General features: G+C 42.5%; 1 protein-coding gene across 1 annotated transcript in view; it reads right to left on the bottom strand.

Annotated features, from left to right (window-relative positions):
- The window catches only part of ARSK (arylsulfatase family member K), a 567,335-nt gene that overhangs the window by 402,568 nt on the left and 141,988 nt on the right, over window positions 1-22,779 (bottom strand). Inside the window, exon 4 of the mRNA XM_085632496.1 lies at window positions 11,635-11,917. Coding sequence (XP_085488622.1) covers window positions 11,635-11,917 — 283 coding nt within the window. The remainder of the gene's footprint in view (window positions 1-11,634; window positions 11,918-22,779) is intronic.

Genomic DNA, 22,779 nt, shown 5'->3' with positions numbered 1-22,779 from the left:
GGGGTCCGTGGGGGATCCTGAGTGGGTGTTCATCATGGTCGCGGTGGTGTTTTCAACAGTGGCAGGGTTCCAGGTTGTGATGGTCAGCTCTTTATTGGTGGTGGGGGGTGGGGTTGTGTCTGGCGTTTGTTCGCTGAAGTTGTCGTAGAGGGCCTTGATTTTCAGATGGAAGTAGGCACTGAGCTTGTTGCAGAGTTATTGGGATAGTGTGACGTCCGTGGCTTCGCTGGGGGGTTTGGTGAATTGCTGTCTGACGTTGAAGAGTTCTTTGGCGTTGGTTGAGTTGGTGTGGATTTTGTTCTTGATGAAAGTCCGCTTGGTGTCTCTTATGAGCTGGTGGTAATCCTTCAGGGCGTTCCTGTAGCTGTTCAAATCTTCTGTGGTTTTCCATTTTTTCCAGGTTTTCTCGAGGCGCCTGCAGGAGCGCTTGACTTCTTGGAGTTCGGTGGTGAACCAGGCAGCCTTTAGGGGGCGTTGTTTGGCGAGGTGTCGGAAGGGTGCAAGTTTGTCGGCGCAGCTGGAGATGCAGCAGTGCAGTTCCTTGGCTGCCGAGTAGGCGTCGGTCTTTGCGCACAGGGGGTCTAGGAGGAGGGTGGTGTTGAGGTGATCTTCTGTGATCTTGCTCCAGTTCCTTCGTGGCGGGCGCGGGCGCGGGCGGGTTTGGGTGCAATGATGGTGTTGAAGGTGAAGTGTACGCAGTGGTGGTCCTTCCAGAGGGGCTGCGAGGTGTGGCTGAAGTGGATGTTAGTCCCTCCTGCGAATATGGGGTCGAGGGTGTGTCCTGCTCTGTGAGGTGCATGGAATTAGTCTGGCACCATCCTAAGTTTATGCCCTCTGCCAACGCACAGTTCCTACTGATTAGTGGAAACTGCACAACAGTATCTAGTAGCTGTCACAGGCAGGCAGGCAGGCACAAAACAGCAGGAAGATAAAGCACACCATACAATGACTGGTAAAACCAAGAATATATATTCCCGCAAATTTCATGCACTTGTGTCTAAACCAAATCAGAAAATCTACAAATGCTAAAAAATCATTGTTACCTCTCTTTCTAGTAGACGTTCCCAATGAAAGAGATGGGAAATAGGCATTTAATGAAACTAAAAATGAAATAACTATAAGAAGAGCAAGGTCCACTAAACATGATGCTAGCAGGATGTATCAGCGAGTTAAGCTCTCACAGTTGAGAATGATATGCATTGATATCCAATTCACAAGTTCAGATCTCGTTATGAGAGATCACCCTTACTGACCCAGACTTATTGGATTTGTCCTGACCAGATCCGTTTGCGGTCACAACACATATTGTCTATGCTACATGACCTGTTTACTAATGGTGAACTGATGGATTTTATGACACTTATGGCAAAGTATAATATCCTTACTGACCTGTTTCTTCCCTAGGCAAACATAAAATAGGCTATAAGTGGCTTAATGTAAATCCAACTTCCAGAACCCACTACCTATGAAGTCTATCAGATATTATATACTATGGGGGATGGCAGTAAATTAATAAAATGGTTTTATAGAGCTCATCTCCTTCACTGGTTTCAGTCCAGAGCATCCATTCAGACACTATGGGAAAAAGACTTGTCACGCCCTTTACATGATACTGAGTTGAAAATCATACTGAACTATCCGCATGAAGTGCGGTGGCGGTGCATCGCGCCCGACTCCGAGGCACTGGAGGCAGTAATTTACAGTTTTTTAGCAGACAGGCAGGGGGTGGGGCGTGGCACCCAGCAGGTTGACTCCGGCGTCATGCTGACTGACATGTCATTGTCAGAATCAGCACTGCAGGAGGCCAGGGGGTGGTCGAGCAGAGCGCACAACTCACAAATGTGCATGTTGGGTTTGGGTTGGTAAATTTTTCTGACCAGCCCAGTCATGCGCACTAGTGTTTGCTCTGGCTGGTGGCTGCGCATTAGGAGAGCAAGGGTTGATCAACTCCACAGCCCTCGGTCTCCAAATGGGCAGCGAGTATCCCTGCTAAGCCAATCCAGGCGCTGCTGGAGCAGCGTCTGTATTGGCTGAGAGGGGTTGCCACACTGCGCCACAAGTGTGTTACCAGAGAGAGGCACAGGGACTCTGGATAGGGTGTTCTTAGCTGCAGGTTGAGGAGCACTGGATCACTGCACGGCACTAGAGTGAGTACCTGGCACAGAGAGTGGCATCTGGTCAGCGACATCACTGGAGGGGCACGGACTCGGAGAGGCGTGCTATCACACCCGATAGGGCACAGTGATCACAAGCAGCGGAGACCCCGCGACACCACTGGAGTCGGACGTCGTGAGAGGCTTCAGAGAACAGCATTGGAGAGAGTCGTTGCAGACAGGACGCCGTATCACCAGGGCCAGTCGATCAAGAATCAGTGTGACCCCGACCAAGCCATGCTCATCCTGGACCACATACCGTAAGAGTCTGCTTGTTACAGTCACAACAATGCTCGCAATGACACTATATTAGCAGCAGTAATATGCCTATAATAATGAGATTGTGTGCATTGCTCCATAACTCACATCTAAAGTTTCAAAGCGTTGTAAATAGACCTATGGTGAAAAGAGCACATGAGAGTCCAGGGGCCAAGATCTGAAGGGGGTATAGGGCGCAGGAGATGTATAGCCCGTGTATGAGTGAACGTTTGAAGCACATATGTTCAGTTGGTGACGGAAGTGTGGATGTGCATGTGTACAGGAGTGCAGAAGAGGTGTGCGTGTACTTCTGGGTACAGGGGTGCCGGGGTGGAATGTGTGAGGGAGAGAGTACAGGAGGAGTGCAGGGACACTGTATGCGAGCTTGTAGTGGTACAGGAAGTGCACAGGAAATATGTGTGTGTGCGCCAGCGGCCTCCTGCAGTCCAGAGTGCTCATGAGGTGGGGGGGTCTCCAACGGCGAAGCTCACATGCAACAGGGCCTCGGAGGTGCTCCTGCAGACCGTGGCCTTCATTCAAAACCTGGCCTCTTTTTACCAGCTGCCACTTGGGGACACGGCTCTTCTGTTTGTCCTGGGTCACACACACACACACACACATATAAAATATAGTAACACCCAAAAAACAGCAATAATGATTTTGAGTTGAACGTTTTCCTAACTATTTGTAGCCAGTGACAGCAAAACACGTGCTTCCCTATACAGGACAAGGAGTATCTGTGTAAGCTTTTTATGGAGGATACCTGATCCGTGCAGGGCTTTAAGTGGGATGAAAAAACTGGTGGGGGTCTCTCGTAGGGGCAGCCGATGTAATTATGAGCGTGGCTTAAAACTGTTAAGCTAAAAATCTGTACTTAGCATAGTGTGCTGCCCCACTGGTATTGTTGTGCTACTTCTGTCATTGCCTCCAGATATATAATACGAGTGACATTAAACCTACAACCAGCCAAGACTATAGGCGTTGTCAATGGTTGTAAGTTGTATAAGATAAATAAAAACAAACTGCAGCATTTTCATTATTATATACAATGAAAACATAGGTGGTTTACAGATGTGTTACAGGTGGGAAACACTTAGAGGGCCTGTTTCCGTTGGTTGCATGTGCTTGGCTTAGGGGTCACTTTGCAAGCAGACCAGTTTGAGTAATGGGCACATTTTTTATTTATTCTAATGTTTTCTTCACACTTGTGCTTCAAAATGCTATATTTGGATCCCCCTTTTTTCAACAATTTGCAGTAAATATGTGGTGTGAAACCCACCATTTGAATCCGTTTTTTTCAAAAGGTTCTTGCAGGGGGGAGAACCCCCCCCCCCATCCTCCTTTTGCAGTTTGGGCTCGCTCGCTTTGCTCACTCCCTTATTACATTAGGTTACAAACTTTTTCACCTCACCACTTTCAAAATCCACCAGCCGCCACTGATGAAGTGTGGCGTAATGCTTGTTTTAAGTATAAACAATTTAATGTTTTAAATTGAGCATATTTGACAACTAAACGTATTGCTAGGATTTACTTCACTGCAAACAAGCCTGCGATAGCACGCAGTAGACGACAACTTATCTCATATACTTTGGACTTGTAGCTCTCTATCATTCTACTGGAATAACTTGAATAGCTACTGTCCTGTACAACAGGTCGTCCACTGGTTAGAGCTTTAGAATCCTTGGTGTTAGGCCTATTCCTCCAGACAAAAAATTACAAGGCTCTCACTAAATTCATAGACCTGGCACTGATTAAGCGGAAAGAAATATCACTATAAACTGGAAGGGTTCTATCGCCCCAGACGAGACATGGAGTAGAGTCATGCTCCCCTGGCGTAAATCGGAAAGTACACATCTTTATAGAGAGGAACAAGCAGGTTGGAGGAAACATTAGCAGAAGCATGGTGTCTGGTAGTGGAAGAAGATGTAAAAGATGATGAGCATCTTCCATATATGTCCCCTGACTGTAGTATATATGTATGTATGTGTATGTGTATGTATATGTATATATATATATATTCACTGAAAAAAACGTAGGTTTCAGGGGCGTTATAGTTAGCTGGACATTTCACTCATACAAAACCCTAGAAATTCCCCCGTTATAGTTAGTTCAGCTAACTATAACTCGCGCGACTGTAATGCACTGCTGATGACGTCACATATGACATCACTCATGACATGGTCAGTGACATCACTCATGACATCACTGATGACATCTCAAATGACATCACTGATGACATCATCCAGTGAATGTGTGTTTTTCTGAAAATTAAATATGTTTTATATATGTATATCTCAAGGTCGATGGAAGAATAAATGGGTATATAAGTGTCTAAATGGATGAATTTTATTTTAATTGATTGTATAACGGACTGATTAAGTGTATCTTAGTGAATACATGGGTTAGTGAGTAATGTTTAAATATGTAAATATCTGTATCAGTCTCACTTTGTGTATAAGTGACTGCATGGGTTGGTGAGTAGCTACATGAGTGTCTATATGGGTTATTACTTGGTTTTTCGAGTATCAGTATGAGTGTCTGTATGGTTCAGTGGGGGGTATTACTTAATGCATAGATGCATGAATGAGTGAGTCACTGTTTGTATGTGTTGAAGACAGTATATGTGCATAACATAACAGGTGTATTTGTAAAGCGCACGTTCACCCCAGCAACGGGGCATCTTGGCGCTGAAATAACAGATGTATATTGTTACCCAACTCAATGGTACTCATTTTATCGACCTCAAATGGAGGAAAGGCTGAGTGGACCCACCAGGATGTGATCCTGTGACCATGAGGTCGAACACAGGCCCCTGCAGTGGATGCATTAGTCCACTGAGCCACCAGACCCAGCTATACAGGACTGTATAAGTGGATGAGTGTGTGTATGGGTGTGTTAGTGAGTGAATGACAGTCTCAATAGAGTCTTTATAAGTAACTACATATATTTTAAACTTGTATATGTGAGTATTGCGTTATATAAGTGAGTATATGTGAGAGTGAGAGTTTGGAAGACTTCCTGTATGAATAAGTATGTGTTTCTATAAGTGATTGTTTAAAAGAGTAAGTATGTGTAAGTTTCTATAGAAGTAAGTGTGGTGGTGTGTGTATAACTCTATATGCAAGTAAATGGATGTTTGATTCTTTGTTAGCATGAGTGACTATGTGTGTGAGTAACTCTATGGATGAATGGAGGTGTGTAACAGGATGTATAGGTGTATGAATACATACGATGAGTGAATACATGTATGAGTGACTGTATAGGACTGTTGGTGAATGAGTGTATGTGTATGTAGATCTTGAAATTACTGAATAGGTTGTTGTAACTGGTATTGGTATGTCCATTGTGGAGGGGTCCCCAATCCCCCCACGGTCCCGCCAGCTCCCCGCCTCCTGCAGGAGCCGGCATTGCTTTTCCACACGGGGAGTTGCTAAGATGCCGCTCCCCGTGTGGAAAAGCAATCTGCTTTGGTATTTGGAAGAGAGAGCAGGTTTCCTGCTCTCTCTTCGAAATACCAAAGCAGAGTTTGCTATGGCAGGAGGCTCCCGCCCTGCCATAGCAAACTGCAGTGTCCTGGGGTGGGCACCCCAGGACACTGCAGGAGCCGGCCCTGGGGGGGTGGCGGTCCCCAGGGCCATGACAGGGCTCCAAGAGGGGGGCCGCGCGGCCCCCCTCCCAACATTACCAAAGCCCCGGGGAGGTGGTGGTGGCTGGGGGGTCTGTAACGGACCCCTCAATTTTAATATTTAGAGCCCTGGGGAGGTGGCGGTCCCCGGGTGTGTGGGGGGCTCGGGCCCCTCCCCACACACAGGTTATTTTAAAAACAGTTTTTAACAAAACACAAGCCAAGCCCCGGGGGGTGGCGATCCCTCTGGGCCCCCATTACAATAAAAATATTGCCCCCGGGACTTGGCCCACCCGAGGGCTAAATATTAACGAAGCGCAGGAGCCCGCCCTTCGTTTTTATGAATTTTTTTCAGCCAGATCCACGGATTCTCCGCGGATTTTGCCGCTTTTTAAAAAAATATATATATTTTTTTCAGCCCTAAGCAGGCCTTGGGGGTCAGGGTGTTTCTACCCTGCCCCCTTTTCTCTTTTTTGTGTGTTTATTTCACTGATTTCTTGTGCCTCGGTTCTACCGAGGCACAAGATGGCTACCAACACTTCCTGGTTTGGAGTGTTGACAGCAAATTAGCATGCAGCTCGTGATCGGGAGGGTGTGCGGATCCTCCGAGGCCATAGATATCGAAACTGTTTTAATTTTGATTTTCTCAGCGACTACTGAACGGATTTACACCATTTAACAAAAAGGGATCTTTCTGAACCAAGGGATACCTGTTTGCCAAATTTGCTGTATTTCCGTTCAGCAGTTCGGGCTGTAGCAGTGTCAAAAGTTTCCTACAGGAAATTGCATGGGGAAAACACGTTTTGGGACCCCCCTTTTTCCTCAGCCCCCGCTTTGCGAATCACCCCGAAACTTTCAAGGTAGGAGCGGACCGGAGCACCCCACAAGTTTTGAAAATTTTGCGAAGATTCGTCAACCGGCGCCAAAGTTATCGGGAATAGAATATTGCAAATTTCCTATGGAAAATAGGTCCTAACTATAACTACCTACTGGCGACCGCCAGTAGGTAATATGTATGTGTGTGTATATCTATCTATATATATATATATATTATCTACTGGCGGTCGCCAGTAGATAGTTATAGTTAGGACCGTGATTCCATAGGAAATCCGCAACATTCTATTTGGAATAACTTTGGCGCCGGTTGACGAATCCTCGCATATTTTTCAAAACTAATGGGGCGCTACGCTCCGCTCCTAACCTGAAAGTCTCGGGGGGATTCGTCAAGCGGGGGCTGAGAAAAAAGGGGGGTCCCAAAACACGTTTTCCCCATGCATTTTCCCATAGGAACTTTAGTCTGAGCTACAGCCCGAACGGCTGAACAGAATTACTTGAAATTGGGCAGAGAGGTAGTCCTCAGGTCAGGGATGTGCCTTTTGCAGGTCTGGTGTAAATCTGTTCAGTAGGTCCTGAGAAAATAGCATTTAAATCAATATATATATCTGTAAGCGCGCTCCGTGCGCTTACGGTAAGCTTACCGTACGCGTACGGTGCCGTGCGCGAGCTCAATTCTGATTGGTGGTTACATGACTGTATACATTCGAATCGGTCGAAATCAGAAAGTATCGGCCGCCATTTTCTGTCTCGCACTGAAAAACAAAGGTTGATAACATGAAAAGGGGGCAACGAAGAGAGTTGCAGACCCCCTAGCATTCGTCAGGGGGTTCACGAAGGACCAAAAAGTATGAAAAATAAATTTAATAATTTAAAAAAAAAAATCGCGGAGTACGCGTACGGTAAGCTTACCGTACGCGTACGGTAAAAAAAAAAAAAAGAATTAACAATCACATTTAATATAGAAATCTAAGGACCACCAAGGGAGAAAAAAACAATTGATATTTTGTAAAAAATGGCGAGGCGTGCACGGTACGAAATGCGCAACGTGGGCGCTCTGTGCCCGAAGCGCACCGAGTGCCCACAGCGCGCCCACGGTGCGCGAAGCGCACCGTGCGCGCAAACATTAAAAATAAATACATAACTTAGCATTTAAAAAACCATACAAATTCACTGAAAAAACCATAGGTTTCACACACGTTATAGTTAGGAATTAGCATTTAAAAAACCTTGCAAATTCACTTAAAAAACCATAGGTTTCACACAAGTTATAGTTAGCTGTACATTTCACTCGTAAAAAACCAATGAAATTCCACGTTATAGTTAGATCAGGTAACTATAACTTGCGCGACCGCAATGCACAATGTGTCATTTCAGATGTCATCATTGATGTCATGAGTGATGTCACTGACCATGTCATAAGTGATGTAATATGTGACGTCATCAGCAGTGCATTGCGGTCGCGCAAGTTATAGTTACCTGATCTAACTATAACGTGGAATTTCATTGGTTTTTTACGAGTGAAATGTACAGCTAACTATAACTTGTGTGAAACCTATGGTTTTTTAAGTGAATTTGCAAGGTTTTTTAAATGCTAATTCCTAACTATAACGTGTGTGAAACCTATGGTTTTTTCAGTGAATATATATATATATATATATATATATATTCACTTAAAAAACCATAGGTTTCACACGTTATAGTTAGGTGGATATTTCACTCGTAAAAAACCAATGAAATTCCCCCGTTATAGTTAGTTCAGATAACTATAACTCGCGCGCCCGCAATCCACTGCTCATGACGTCACAAATTACATCACTCATGACATGGTCAGTGGCATCACTCATGACATCACTGATGACATCATCCTTGTAATAGACTGGCGGTCGCGCGAGTTATAGTTATCTGCACTAACTATAACGGGGGAATTTCATTGGTTTTTTACGAGTGAAATATCCACCTAACTATAACGTGTGAAACCTATGGTTTTTTAAGTGAATTTGCAAGGTTTTTTAAATGCTAATTCCTAACTATAACGTGTGTAAAACCTATGGTTTTTTAAGTGAATTTGTAAGGTTTTTTAAATGCTAATTTATTTATGTATTATTATTTTTTTGATATATTTATTTTACAATAAACTACGTATTAAAAATGTTTTTTTTTTTTTTTTGGTTTTTAACCGTGCGCACACCCCGCGACTTTTTTTTTAAAAAAAAATTTAAAAAAAATTTCTGCCTTCGGGGTCCTTCAGGGAATCCCTGACAAAGGCTAGGGGGTCAGGAACTCTCTACCCTGCCCCCTTTTCACTTTCGCCACCTTCCTTTTTCACTCTCGCACTGAAAACAAACAAAATGGTGGCCGACACTTCCTGATTTCGACCGATTCGAGCGTTGACTAACATGTAACCACCAATCAGAATTACGCTCGCGCACGTTAGGGTGCTCGCACGGTGCGCGCACGGTGCACGCACGGTGCACTCATAGATATTTATATGCTTTTAAATGCTATTTTCTCAGGAACTACTGAACAGATTGACACCAGACCTGCAAAAGGCACTTCCCTGACCTGAGGACTACCTCTCTGCCAAATTTCAAGTAATTCTGTTCAGCCGTTCGGGCTGTACCTTCGACTAAAGGTCCTATGGAAAAATGCATGGGGAAAACGCGTTTTGGGACCCCCCCTTTTTTCTCGGCCCCCGCTTGACGAATCACCCCAAGACTTTCAGGGTAGGAGCTGAACGGAGCGCCCCATTCGTTTTGAAAATTTCGCGAGGATTCGTCAACCGGCGCCAAAGTTATTCAAAATAGAATTTTCAGATTTACTATGGAAACTCGGTCTTAACTATAACTATCTACTGGCGACCGCCAGTAGATAATATATATATATATATATATATATAAAAATATATATATATACATACATACATATATATATATATATATATAATGTTTATTTACGATATTGCTATACACGATAACGTGTTAGGTATGGACCTTGTAAGTTCTACACTGATTTTTTTTTTTCCTGCTCCTCTTTGCCCCATTCCCTAATTTTTCTATCATTTCTAATTGGACTGTCTTTGTGATATACTAGTAAGACTGCACTGATGATAGATCACCCTTACATATGCTCTACGTTGGTAAACCTGGTTACCATTAACTTGGGCAATGGTATTACCTATTATTTACATCACTTAGAAATGTTTGAAGTGTGGTATGAAACCCTATAACATATACACCTCTGAGATCTATAACCATACTAACTCAGAGCTCATGGGAAAAATAGATACAACAAAAAAACAGAGTAGCTGGATCAAGTAGTTTCTTACATTGAGGAAAAGACCCACTAGACACTAGGAGCATCTGCAGTTGAATGAGTAATGACTCTTCTCCCTCTTACTGTCATCACGCGAGGGCTGATTCTACTGACTGTATTTTATAAAGATACTGCAAGTGATCTTCCGGTGTCATGGCTTTATAAATGAACTTGCCATTCTACTCTGTCCCTCTGCACAGTTATGGAGCTCCTCTTGACTTGCAAACCATTCCAATGCACAGAAGAGGTTAGTGCCTAATTTGAGCCAGAGGTTTCCGGTGCTGAGCACCGGCACTTAATTGGTTTCTGGTGATTGGCACCGGCACCTAATTGTCAACACCACACTTAGGGCAGTCTGCCACAAGGTGGCGCTGCTCATGTATTTTAGAGTTGAGCAGTATAACAGTTGTTTAGGAAAACAATATACATTAAAAAAATTACTAATACCTGCTTCCCCAGCCATTCCTTTAACTTTGAGGACCTGGAATAATCTGAACTGTTGCATTTACATGCGAGAGAGATGGTTAGTAGTTGTTTTGGCAGCAATGACGGGCGATGGGTGGTGCAAGCTGCAGTGGCCCACTGGTCAGAGCCCTGGCACTTAATATTTTACAAATGAAGCACTGGAAGGGGTCATTTATGTCGTATATAATATTTCAGTGTTGACCTCCATCATTTTAATTAACACAGACTTACTAATCCTTTCATCACACTTAAAGTAGGGAAACAATTTGCTCTCTCAAAATGTTTAGTTCAGACTGCGACATAGACTTTACAGGCCTTACATTGCATCTTGTTGCATCTTGCATTCTCACCTGCCTGTAATCTGCCCGCCCTGGCAAAAATATTAGGCATTTAGATGGGTAAAAAGATGTGCTGGCCTGGTCTTGCCAGCCCTTGGACCTTCCACCCCACCATTCATAGGTTCAGCCCCCGCAACAGGGATACCTCAGAACCAGGATCAACAAAAATACACCCTGAAGAACAGAACAGTCAACACTCAGACGCAGGTCAAGTTTGGCTGTTTAAAAGGGCACTAGATTCATCACCACTAGACAAAAACACTGCCATAGGAAACATTGGATAGGTGAAGGCCCATGAAAGCAACATTTCAGGGAAAACATTTATTATATAACCCACATCATCCGCACTCACTAGGCTAGGGAAAGGAAAAATGTTGCCCCACTTCTCACCAAGGAGACCTCTGTCAGATAAAACCAAAGCTGCAGGCATGAGTCTGTCCATCTAAAACTAAGGCACCAAGTGGCCAATGAATCTGCAAATGCCCTGCTATTGAAACATCATAGGTCCAAAGTACCTATTTCTCAGTGAGAAACTTTTCAGTGATTGTCAAAGCTTCAACAACGAGCAGAGGATAAGGCGAAATAATTATGAAATTCTTTGAATACAATAATGTTTATGCAGGGCTAGATCACTGCATGTACATACCTTCTGAAGCCAATAGGGAGATGTTAGGAATTTAGATGCTCCAAACGCTTCACCCATCTCTGGTGAACCGTAGGGGTGTGGCAAGTTTAAACCCAAATACAGGGCAAATGGCTGAGAAAGTTTGATGGCTTCCTTTCGTATCCAGTTTGCAGCTGCGTCAGTGTTCTGCCAGTCCTTTTCCATCACTCTCACTGTTGATGGACCGCCAGTCAAGTTGACAACAGGCCTACCTTCTTGTCGAAGTAGGAAATCAACATCCCTTGTCCATGCTTCCACGCGGTTACTAAAATACATGAAGACAAAAAAAAGATGCCAGAACATGTTTAATGAACAATATTATCAACAAAATAAGAGCCCGATGTAGGTGGCTAAATACCGGTCGGTAACCCCGAAATTCGGTAAATATCAGGGTTACCGACCGGTATTTAGCCATTCCTAATGTAGGTGATGATTCGGTAAATACCGAATCTGTATTTGCCGAATCTTTATTTACCGAATCTGTATTTACCGAATCGGTAAATGCAATGTAGAAAGCACATTAAAGGGTGCTTATGTGCTTTAAGAATTCGTTAATTACCACCAACTTCAAGTTGGTGGTAATTAACGAATTCCTTTCAAAATTCACTTTTGAATTTTTATTTAAGTGCCATGTGGCACACATCCATGCCCTTAGGGCATGTATGTGCGCCACATGTGCACACAGGCACATTTCAGGGGTGCAACAAGGTGTCCTTTGGACACCCTGGCACCCTTGAAATACCTCCCAGTATTACCGATTCGGTAATACCGAATCGCTAATACAGAATGGCTTTACATTAATTCCTATGGGTCTCCAAGCCTATAAGAATGAATGGGTAGGTATTCCTTATTACCGAATCGGTATTACTGATTCGGTAATAAGGAATATTAAGGAATCAGCATTTTTTACCGATTCATTAGCTACATAAGAAATACCGATTTCTTAATACCGAATTGGTAGAATTTGGTATTAAAAATTCGGTATTCATGGATTATCTACATCTGGCCCTAAATCTCTCCCAGAAATCAACAACTATTTTAAATGGCCTTAACTAATATGTAAAACTCAACTGAAACCCAACACCAGAGAAAAATGATAGTCAAGAACTAGTGGACACTATAAAACAAGGGCACAAAGAACAGTCTGATTTATGTTATTTGAAGTGCCTTTTTGCATATTTGTCCGGGAGGCTAGTTCATTACACATTATAGTGTTATGGTCACTCAAAGATGGTGATAAAACATAGATCTCAATAATTTCACATTGATGGGAAAAGAATTTGTTGGGCCCTATATGCAAAGCTGCAAATTGCTTTATTTAGACCTGCCACAAGCTCACATAAGGATTTGTGACAGATGTAAATGATTTTACTACTGCAGTTTTTTCAGTCAAGTGTGGATAAAGTTGTTGGGAGTGGGCAAAATAGCGGCTGAGACGGAGGTGTGCTGAGGAACTCCCTCTGCAGCCTCACCTAATCCTGCTCTTCCCGGGCCCACACAGCGCTTGACCCCGGGACTGCAGGGTTGAAGCCGGTGAGGCGGTTGGTGCGACATACTCGTGCTGGTGATGTAAAAGAGTCAACCTGGGCGGCCTTCTCAGCCAACAAAGTACAGGTAGATCGGGCCTTGCTCACCCCGGTCTTAGTGGACCTATCATGGGGGCAATACCTACGGTATCAGCACCTGCATCACCTCCTTCAACAACATATGGAAGTCCTTGATGGATGCCCCGGATAATTCACCTCTGGAATACAGAGTGGTGGGAGCCCCCCTCACCAACCATACATTCTCCAGACTATACCCAACCCTGTTACAGAATAGTGTTTCCCTATTGGATTGCCTTCGGGAGAAGTAGGAAGGAGAGTTGGCTAGATTAGAAGATGATGATTGTAGGTACCCATGGGAGTTGGTAATATGGGCCAGGTTTCAATTGGTACAGCTGAAACTTCTTCACAGGACCTACTATATCCAGTCGAAATTGTTCTGTATGGGTAGGGAGGACTCAGTTAGATGTCTGAGAAGCTGCGGGCAGCGGGGAATGCCCTCTCCTTCATAAGTATTGGGGGGAATAGGAAAAAGACTATCAACGGTCCTGGACAGCACATTGGACTAAATCCCTCAACTGATAACCCTAGGCATATGAGGCAACCAGTCCCTGCACAAATACGCCCTGTAACATGGCATTAATGGTGGCAAAGTGTGACATCATCAGCATGTGGGGGAGTAGAGAGGTCCTGAAGCAGAGGAACTTGGAGTCTAACGTAGTCTGGTGCATGCGATTCGAAAAAATGGTGCATAAAGCACGTGGTTGCCCAAAGAAATTCGATAAAGTGGGGGGCCATGGTGCCAGGACATGGAGCACATGACCTGAGGGATGGGTATGGGAGGACGCCCTGGATGAGCCCTGGCTGAGTTCGGAATTTTTCTGTTAGCATCAGGTGATGGGGGTCTTTGTAGATGTCCGTCACAGCACCAGGGTCTTGCATAGTAAAATTGGTGCCTTCCAAAAAGAGATTCTGTAACATTGTACGTGTTATGCCTCAGGTTTAATGTTTGTTTGTGATAGGGTGGCCACCTTCCAAAATCAATAAAGAGATAAACTCTACAGAAAGTATGTGATGGAAATGGGTGGTTCAAGGCGTGGTTTGCCTTGAAAGTTTGCGAACACCCATAAACATTTGGGTTAGTAGGTGTTCACATCTCCGATTTGACCCTTTTCCACCCCTGGACATGTTCGATGTTTTACTGCAGCAAAGCAGAGACACTGGGGAAAGTATGACATTACCCAATGTCCCACCCTACTAAGGGACCTGCCTGGAAAATGATCTTTCTCCCTCTGTATCTCAGCACTGTATATTTCTAGCTCTCGCCCTCTCTTCCTTTACCTCCCTTCTTCTACCTCTGACTTTCTCTCTATCAGAGCTGCCAAGTTTTCGGATTGCTTATGTGTGACATTTCTAAGGTTTCAGTGTACTTATGTGTGGCAATCTATCTCCAAATGTGTGACACTTTGAGTGACATAAACTGCATGCAATACCATTTTAAAATAATGAATTGCATATTCACAGTGCCTTTTGAGTTGCATGCTGGGACCTCATAACACTATAAATAACCAAGTCATTAGTCCCCACTGTGCCAACCAGGATTCAATCCTGCTTCTTTCTTGTTACACACAGAAATCTGTAGTGATTGCTTTAACCAACTGCCATTTAATTGCGTAAAGGAATGCAGTTACCCCCCTATTACTTTAAATAGCATTTTTCTTTTATTTAAGGAGTGTGTGTTATTTTTTACGCAGTTACCTTTTATTATTACTAAAAATATTTAATTTGAAAGTACTTTTTTCATATTATAGACTAGATCTCTTTTCACATTTTGTGGCAGCCTATCTTTAACTGTGTCCTATATGTATTTTAAAATAAGGACTTGCATGATACACAACTCCACTTGAAAGTCTCCTCTGCTTCAAACATCCAGTGCCATAACACCTGCCTGTACATCGTCCAGACTGGATTTCCAGTGCTTACCTGATGCTCAACCCAACCAAGACCAGATTCCTGGTATTTGCCAAGAACAACAAACAAGAAACAGTACCAACCTGGCTCAATGATCTGAAACTTGATGAATTCGAACCTCAACTTTCACCACATATTCCAAGTCACCTAGATTCAAAACATTTGCACCAGCTCTCTCTTCTAAAGAAAGTCAAACAGATTTTTCCACATATGTGACGTCAGAATACTTGTCAAGCCCTTCAAACCCTCCTCCTCTAAAATCTGGATAGGGGTAACACCCTGTTCCATGCCCTAACAGACTCCACACTGGCACACTATATAGTAGGGGTCTTTAAACAGTGGGGGCCTCAAGTGATCGCGGGGGTGGTAACAGGCACCGGCCAAAGGAAGCATTATGCTGATAACAGTGCTTTGTTTCAAGCTGAAAATAAATGAATAGCAGTAAGTCACTCTGTAATGAGCCATCACAAACAGGTTTTGTCAAATGCATGATGTTACTACACATACATTTACCACGCAGTATTTTACATCGCGTTTGCTACAACGCAAGTCGTTACAACGACTTGCGCTGGAGGGCGCTGGACTTAGGAATAGTATGATTTACTATTCTAACTCCAGTCTATGTGCCGTAGGGAAGGTTTTGGGATAGTAAATCATACTATTCCTTAGGTAAGAGCCCCATCCAGCGCAAGTCGTTGTAACGACTTGCGTTGTAATGGCCGCGATGTAAAGGCATTGCAATGCAATGCCCGCGTTGTAATGCATGTTTCCTTAGCTAGGGGTATGTGTCAAAAGGCAAGGGACTCCAAATATTCTTAAAAAAATATTTCTAATAATCACACTGTGGATACTTGAATACACTAGTAAGGCCTGCTGGACCAGAATAGTATATTGGGCAATCATGTATTTCATTGCATTTTATAACTGTAACAGAACTTAACAGATCTTAACTGTGATGTTTAAGTAAGTCGACACATTTCAACATAGCCAATTTAATAGAGTAGTTGTGAAAAATTCTGAGGGGGCCTGATGATTTTATTTTTTTGCTGGGGGGGTGTGGCTTTAAAACGTTTGAAGGCCACTGTGACAGGGCATTCTACATGGCAAAGCATGTCTCATATAGTACCTCAAGATATATTATCATATCACCCCCATGTTGATGGAACTCCATTAGCTGTAATCCCCTCAACATTGTGTACCATGTTCAAAACCAGCTGCTTTATTTACAAAGCTGTGGTACTCACTGCTATCACATAGACAGTTTTCCTAAAGTCTGTCACACTAATGATACCATAATACAATATATAGCCAACTCTCACTTGAGTTTGATAAGAATCAATTTTGTAACCACTTGTCAAATCACAATCATAAAAAGAATATTAGATAAATCTTTTTAGTCCAGTGTGTCCCTGATGCGTAAGTCATGACTTTGGCGTAGCTCTACAAAGTTTGCCCGCCCACCCACGGGTGACACGGGTGAACTTGGTTCAATGCAACAGCGATAAATGTGAAAGACAGGTTGCTGTAGTCCCGCAAAACACTATTCAATGTGTAATTGGCATAGAAGTATTGCTTTTGGGTTACTAACAACCTCATAAAGGGATCAGGGGCATTGTGGCAACAGTAACAAACCTTTCGTTATTCCCAGTATCACACACACACTGTACCAAGAAGAATGAACACTTCCATGTAGAAAGTATTTATTACTACAGGAATAATCTGTTTCTCAGTACATCTAAAACAGCTACACAGAATATTATAAATACAGCAAGAAAGCACGTTATAATTAAAGAGAATAAAAAGAAAATGTCTATTATTGTTAAAATGTCATCTAAAACCCCCTAACGTCTACTTCTATGCACTATACTAAGAGAGCATGGAAGGCAGAGCAACTTTCTGTCTAGAATTTCTTAGGGACAAGAGATGCACTGCATACCTTGTTGACAGCTGATGGAGTGAGGTTTGTAAAATCATATTCTCACGAAATTAAGTACCTCCATAATAATGTATTAACTGCATGGACTAACCAACTCTGAAACGGGCAAACGCATTTTACTTAATATACGAAACCATGATGGCATGAGTACGTATTAACTGTTTGCGTTTCGAAAACTCGTACTAGTGCATGTTTATGTTGTGTTGTACATTGCACATTTTGCATGTTGTGCACGAATAACAGAAAAGCTGCTTTAAATTAATAGCTTTTGCTAGGTAATAATTAATAAAGGGTAATAGTATGGTGGGAGGTAACCATACTGGGTTTCATGTCATTGATTAACATTCTTTTGTGTTTGTTTACTTTAGTCCGAGATTTGGGCTTCCATGAAAATGGCCTCTTGTCCGAGCCGCATGTGGTTGTCTTGGTCTGTAGGAAGTATGCATGCGCTGGAAGCTCTGCCTGCTCACGAACTGCCGAGTGAACAAGCTGATGTAATCCGTGTGAAGGCCATGTTGACCTGTGTCCTATTGTTTATGTGCCAAGATGCAACAGAGACTGTGGGAACTGTCATCGCTACGTGCAATTGAATTTGAAGCGAATGTCATAATATGAGAATGTTGCAAAATGTATAACTAGTGACATTAGTAGTATATGATTGCATTTATTCTTAATACTTTCTTTGTTAAAACCAGTATGGGACGGATGGTGATGAGAACTTGATGAGGAAACTCTAACATGATCCGTTCTAACCAATCACAGGCTGAGTTTATACGGACACTGCAACATTGTAAGATAGTGAGTTGAGAATTAGGGTATAATTGATATCCCAATTGGGGTGTGGTTTGGTCGTGAACAGGAGCGTCCGAACGAGAGCTTTGAGGTACGAGAACATTGTGGGAGTGCTTGGAAGGAGACTACGTCCGAGGAGAACTAGATCAAGGTAGATAGGTTGGGAGATTATTGTCTTGTTTCTGATTTATTGAATTACTTAAATGCACCTGTCCTGTTAACTTTGTCCTTTGGAGCCTATCTCTGAGGACCTCTACCACAACCTCCGCCAAGGAAGTGGTTTTCCTGATTCTTTGGTGGGTATCACCCTCCTTAAATGCTTTAATTCTGAAATATATTTCTGCAAAGTATTTTTGCTGTACCTTCTTTTTCCCTATCCTTATGCACGCTTTGATGTTGAAGCCAATGATTCATTTTTATTACATTGCTTGATAACTGTTCTCTCATGAGTGATCTTGTGTGGGCACTGATAAATGAGCATATAAATTAATAAAATAAAATTATTAATCATATAAATGACTCTGTGGTTATTTAATTAAAGTATTAAACTGTTTAGTTAATCATAGTCACCATCAACTTGTCAACTAATGGTCCATCGACCAAAAGAAGACAGTTGAAATTATGAACGGTTAGGAAATTATTAGAGTGTGTTATTAATGTGAAGTATAGAAGTAGACTCATACAAAACTGACAAATTAAACCCTTCTAATCCAGCGCTTGTCTTCAGGGATCATTTATGGGTAATGTGTGATGGGCCCCGTTGTTTGATAAGTGATTTATGCATGACATGTGTCCTGGTCCCTGGTTCATGAATTTAGGGGTTGCGCTGGATCACAGCAAAGGCTGTCTTTATCAGCAGAGGAGTGAAGACAGTGTTCACCGCAAAGGGCAAACACACACTGTGGTAGCAGTCAGTCGGTTTTCCTCTGGGGCTTCAATTTACCAACTTCAGGCGAGATGTAGCATCTGCAAAGTGTGCTGGCAGTAGGTGAGACCATATCTGGCAGAATCTCAGGTGATAATCTGGGCAAAGGACCTCTCCTGACAAGTGGTCAAGTATAATCTTTATATACTAAATCTTATCAGAAATTGGTATTTTTGACAAAAGTTAAGAAATGTCTGACATAGATTATGTGTATCAAGGTGTGCTTCCCAGACATTTTCTTACGGACATATAAGGTAAAAGCACGTCTTTTCAGACTACACTATTTTGGTTGTATGCCTGTATGTGTTACTATGTAACCTTGATATGGTGAAAAGTAGACATTTGACCCAGTTGGGTGTCAGATTAATTGTTGTATCTATGTCATGAGTCAAATGGCTAGACATTTTCACAGTTCTTAGAAAGATAAGGTCAGCTGACATCTGCGTCTAATGGCAGGCATGACAACGATTCTGCATTAATTGGGAAAGATGGCGACTTCCCTTGTTTAAGAGTGAGATGATGATGATCTCTATTAGCCAAGATGGAGTCGGGCCTTCATAAGATGGAGCCAGAACTTAGGAGCTTTAAGTCATTCTGAGTGAAGAAAAGAAAACTCACAATTGAGAAAAAGTACAGCAGAGGTGAATATAGTAAGAAGTATTGTGTGTTCATAACAAACAACTTGCTGGTTATCACTAGTCCATTGGTAAAATGTCAATCAATCAATCAATATGAACTTTATTCGGATAAAAATAACATATCCATAAAAGTGCAGTTAAAAATACGATATATACAAATTTCACATAAAAGAAATTAATCCAAGTGCATTGAGTTACGAATACGTACAGCCATTTTTAAAAAAGATCCAGCTCGAAAACATAGTTCATCATTGTCAATTGCAAGCACCAACTCATAGGCTGTTTTATAGTCAGTTACGCCTTGGGATTTAAAATACGGGATCAGAAGTTTTTTCGTAAGTGGTAAATAAAAGGAACAGAAGAATAAAAAGTGTAGCATTGATTGTTTCAGATTGTAGGTACATGGACAGAGGGTAAAATCAAGGTTCGGAAAATAACCAATGGGAAATGACAATAAGTATTTCATGGTGTCTGTCCTTAGCCTGAAGAATAAACCCCTTTCCCAGCAGCCAAAAGGTTTTAAAAGATATTTAGGCATAACTGTGGTTACATCCTCGATTTGCATGTATCTAGCAACTGAGGTTTTATTACATTCAGCTGCTAGCCTAATTTCTTTATAGGATGCATAGAGTAGTTTTTCCACAGTTTTAGTGCTTAAAAGGTTGTGGGCTAGAGGGTTTGAAGAAATGTATTCCAAGTTCAGGCTAATTAAACTTTTGTGGACTTCGGCCAACCATGGTATAACCAGCCCTCTGTCACATTTTAGACAATCCAAAATAATTTCCCTAGTCAGTTGCGCAGCCGAGTTCTTCCAGATTCTAAGCCAGAACAATGTCGGGCGGGCCTTAATAAAATCCTCTACATAAGGTAAATGAAGCTCGCTGTGACAAGCATATGTAGATGAAAAAAATGGGGCACCTAGTATTTTGCGGCAGAACCTGTTCTCTTCTCGTTGAATAGGTGTGCTTACAGTGTTCCCCCATACCTCTGCACCGTATGTAACGGTTGGAATGCATTGTGTTCTATAGATTTTAACAATAGCAGGCACTACCTCTATATTTTTGGGTTTGGGTAGCCTGAGAATTGTGTTAATGGAATTAACAAATTTCCTTTTACAATGAACAATGTGATCATTCCATAGACCGTTAGACACGAAAACCAGACCAAGGTACGGAAAAGTGCAAGTGCTAGATAATCTGATAGAGTTGGATATGATAGAAAGGTTAAAATACTTCTTAGTCCCACATGACATTAAAAACGATTTCTTAAAATTAGTACACAGATCCAATGTTGCCATAAATTCCACAAAGCCGTGAACCAAAGCTCGCAAGGCATTAGGGGTACGCCCCATTAACACGGCATCATCTGCATAAAGTAAAATGTGTCAGGTAGTTTGTTTGTTATCATATATTGTCTACAATGTTTTGACCTTCTAGGAGGTACAGGAGTCTCATCAGGACATTAATGATGTAAGGGCATCTTCTTTGGCCAGCATCCAGTGTGGAACGATAAACTGGTCGTATATATTAATCTGATGAAACACGGGATGGGGTTCACCAATGTGTGGGAAAAAGATAATAGTATAATCAGGGTATGCGACATCCCCTGAGGTGAATGTAGTACAGTATAATTTAGGTTTCTACCCGGCGGCAATGTATCGCCAACATATAGGGTGCCCATGAGGAATTCAGTAAAATATAGGGAATCTGCAGATTCCAACCACCACAATGGGTCCTTCTTAATAGTGACAGTCTTCCTTACCACATGGATCTAGAAATTGCTGGAAAGGCTATGACCATCCTTCAGGACACTAAAGAATTTTTTAAGGTGATTAACGCCTTTGTCACCCCATCAGTGAAAAATGATTCACTCACTCCTTTAATGGAACTTTGTACAGAACTCTCAGATTTTTTTCACAATAAAATCCAGGCAATTTACGACACTTTTCCCCATCCCAGTCTTGGGTCATATCACTCCCCCACCTGCACCACTCCTGTTTTGTTCCTCTCCCATTCCCCTTGAAACATCAGCAATTGTCTGGGCAGCTGTAGATCTGGATCCCCTTTTGATCCACGTCCCCCGAACATTCATAAACAGGTCATACCTGTAATTAATCCCTGCGTGAATAACTTGCTTAGTGAGTCTCTGACCTAGGCAATGGTTCCCTCGGGTGGGAAGCATGCCATGCTACTTCCCTTACTTAAGAAGCCTTCTGAAGACCATAAGATCCTTAGCAATTTCAGGCCTATTTCATTGCTGCCTACTGTGGCAAAGCTGGTGGGAAAACATTTCAACAGTCAGCTCACTTCTTTCCTGGAGGAAAACCTTTACTACATGATCCGCAATTCAGTTACAGTACTGAGACCACTCTTCTAGAGTTCTTGGAGCATATTAAAATGAATCTGGACCGAAATGTCCTTGCTCCCAAAATCATACCCAATTTTGACCTCTGGTGGCCACTTGAGATGGGCAATGCTCCTTGTCTTGCCCCAGTGGCCAGAAACCTGGGGGTTAAATTTAATGCAGAGCTTACCTTTGAACCGCAAATAAAATCTCAGTCTAGTTCCTGTTTTCTAACTCTTAGATTCTTAAGAAGGATGATGCATCTTATTCCTGTGGATCAGCAGAAGACTGTGGTACATGCAATGATCACTTCTAAACTGGGCTATTCCAATAGCCTATATCTTGGACTCCCTTCTTATCTTATACACCGGCTACAGATTATTCAGAACGTTGTGGCCTGACGAATTCTGAAACTTCATCCCGGGTGCCCTATTTCAGATCACTTGCGCTACTTTCATTGGCTCCCGATTGGCAAAAGGATTCAGTTCAAGACTCTTGCTTTCAAGATTTTCAATTCTGGGGGTCCTTCATATCTTAGGCATCGTTTGAAACTATCTTTCCAGGCCAGATCCCTTTGCTCTAATAAACTTAAGATGTTTCAAACCCCTTAGATCATTAAATCCTGAAGAAAATGGCCGTCCTTTGCCTATCTGACAGCCAAACTTTGGAATGCTTAACCCCTAGCACAAAGAAGCTGCCCATCCGAAATGGTTTTCAGGAAAAGGATTAAAATGTTCCTCTTCGACCCAGTAATAAGCCCCTCCTGAATCTGACTCTGCCCCTAACCTGGTAGCTGTGTGCTTTATAAAATATATTGTATTGTATTGTTCAAGACCCATTGTGGTTGTTGAAATCTGCTGAGTCCCTTAATTGTACTGAATCATTTACAAAGCAAACAGACTAGCACCTGTGCTTATCTTGCAGACAAACGTTCCATCTCTGGTGATTCTCAGTACATCTGCAGTCAGGACATCATCA

The sequence above is a fragment of the Triturus cristatus genome, chromosome 2_1, assembly GCF_964204655.1.
Source record: "Triturus cristatus chromosome 2_1, aTriCri1.1, whole genome shotgun sequence".
NCBI lineage: Eukaryota > Metazoa > Chordata > Amphibia > Caudata > Salamandridae > Triturus > Triturus cristatus.
This window is presented reverse-complemented; position numbering and strand designations above follow the sequence as displayed.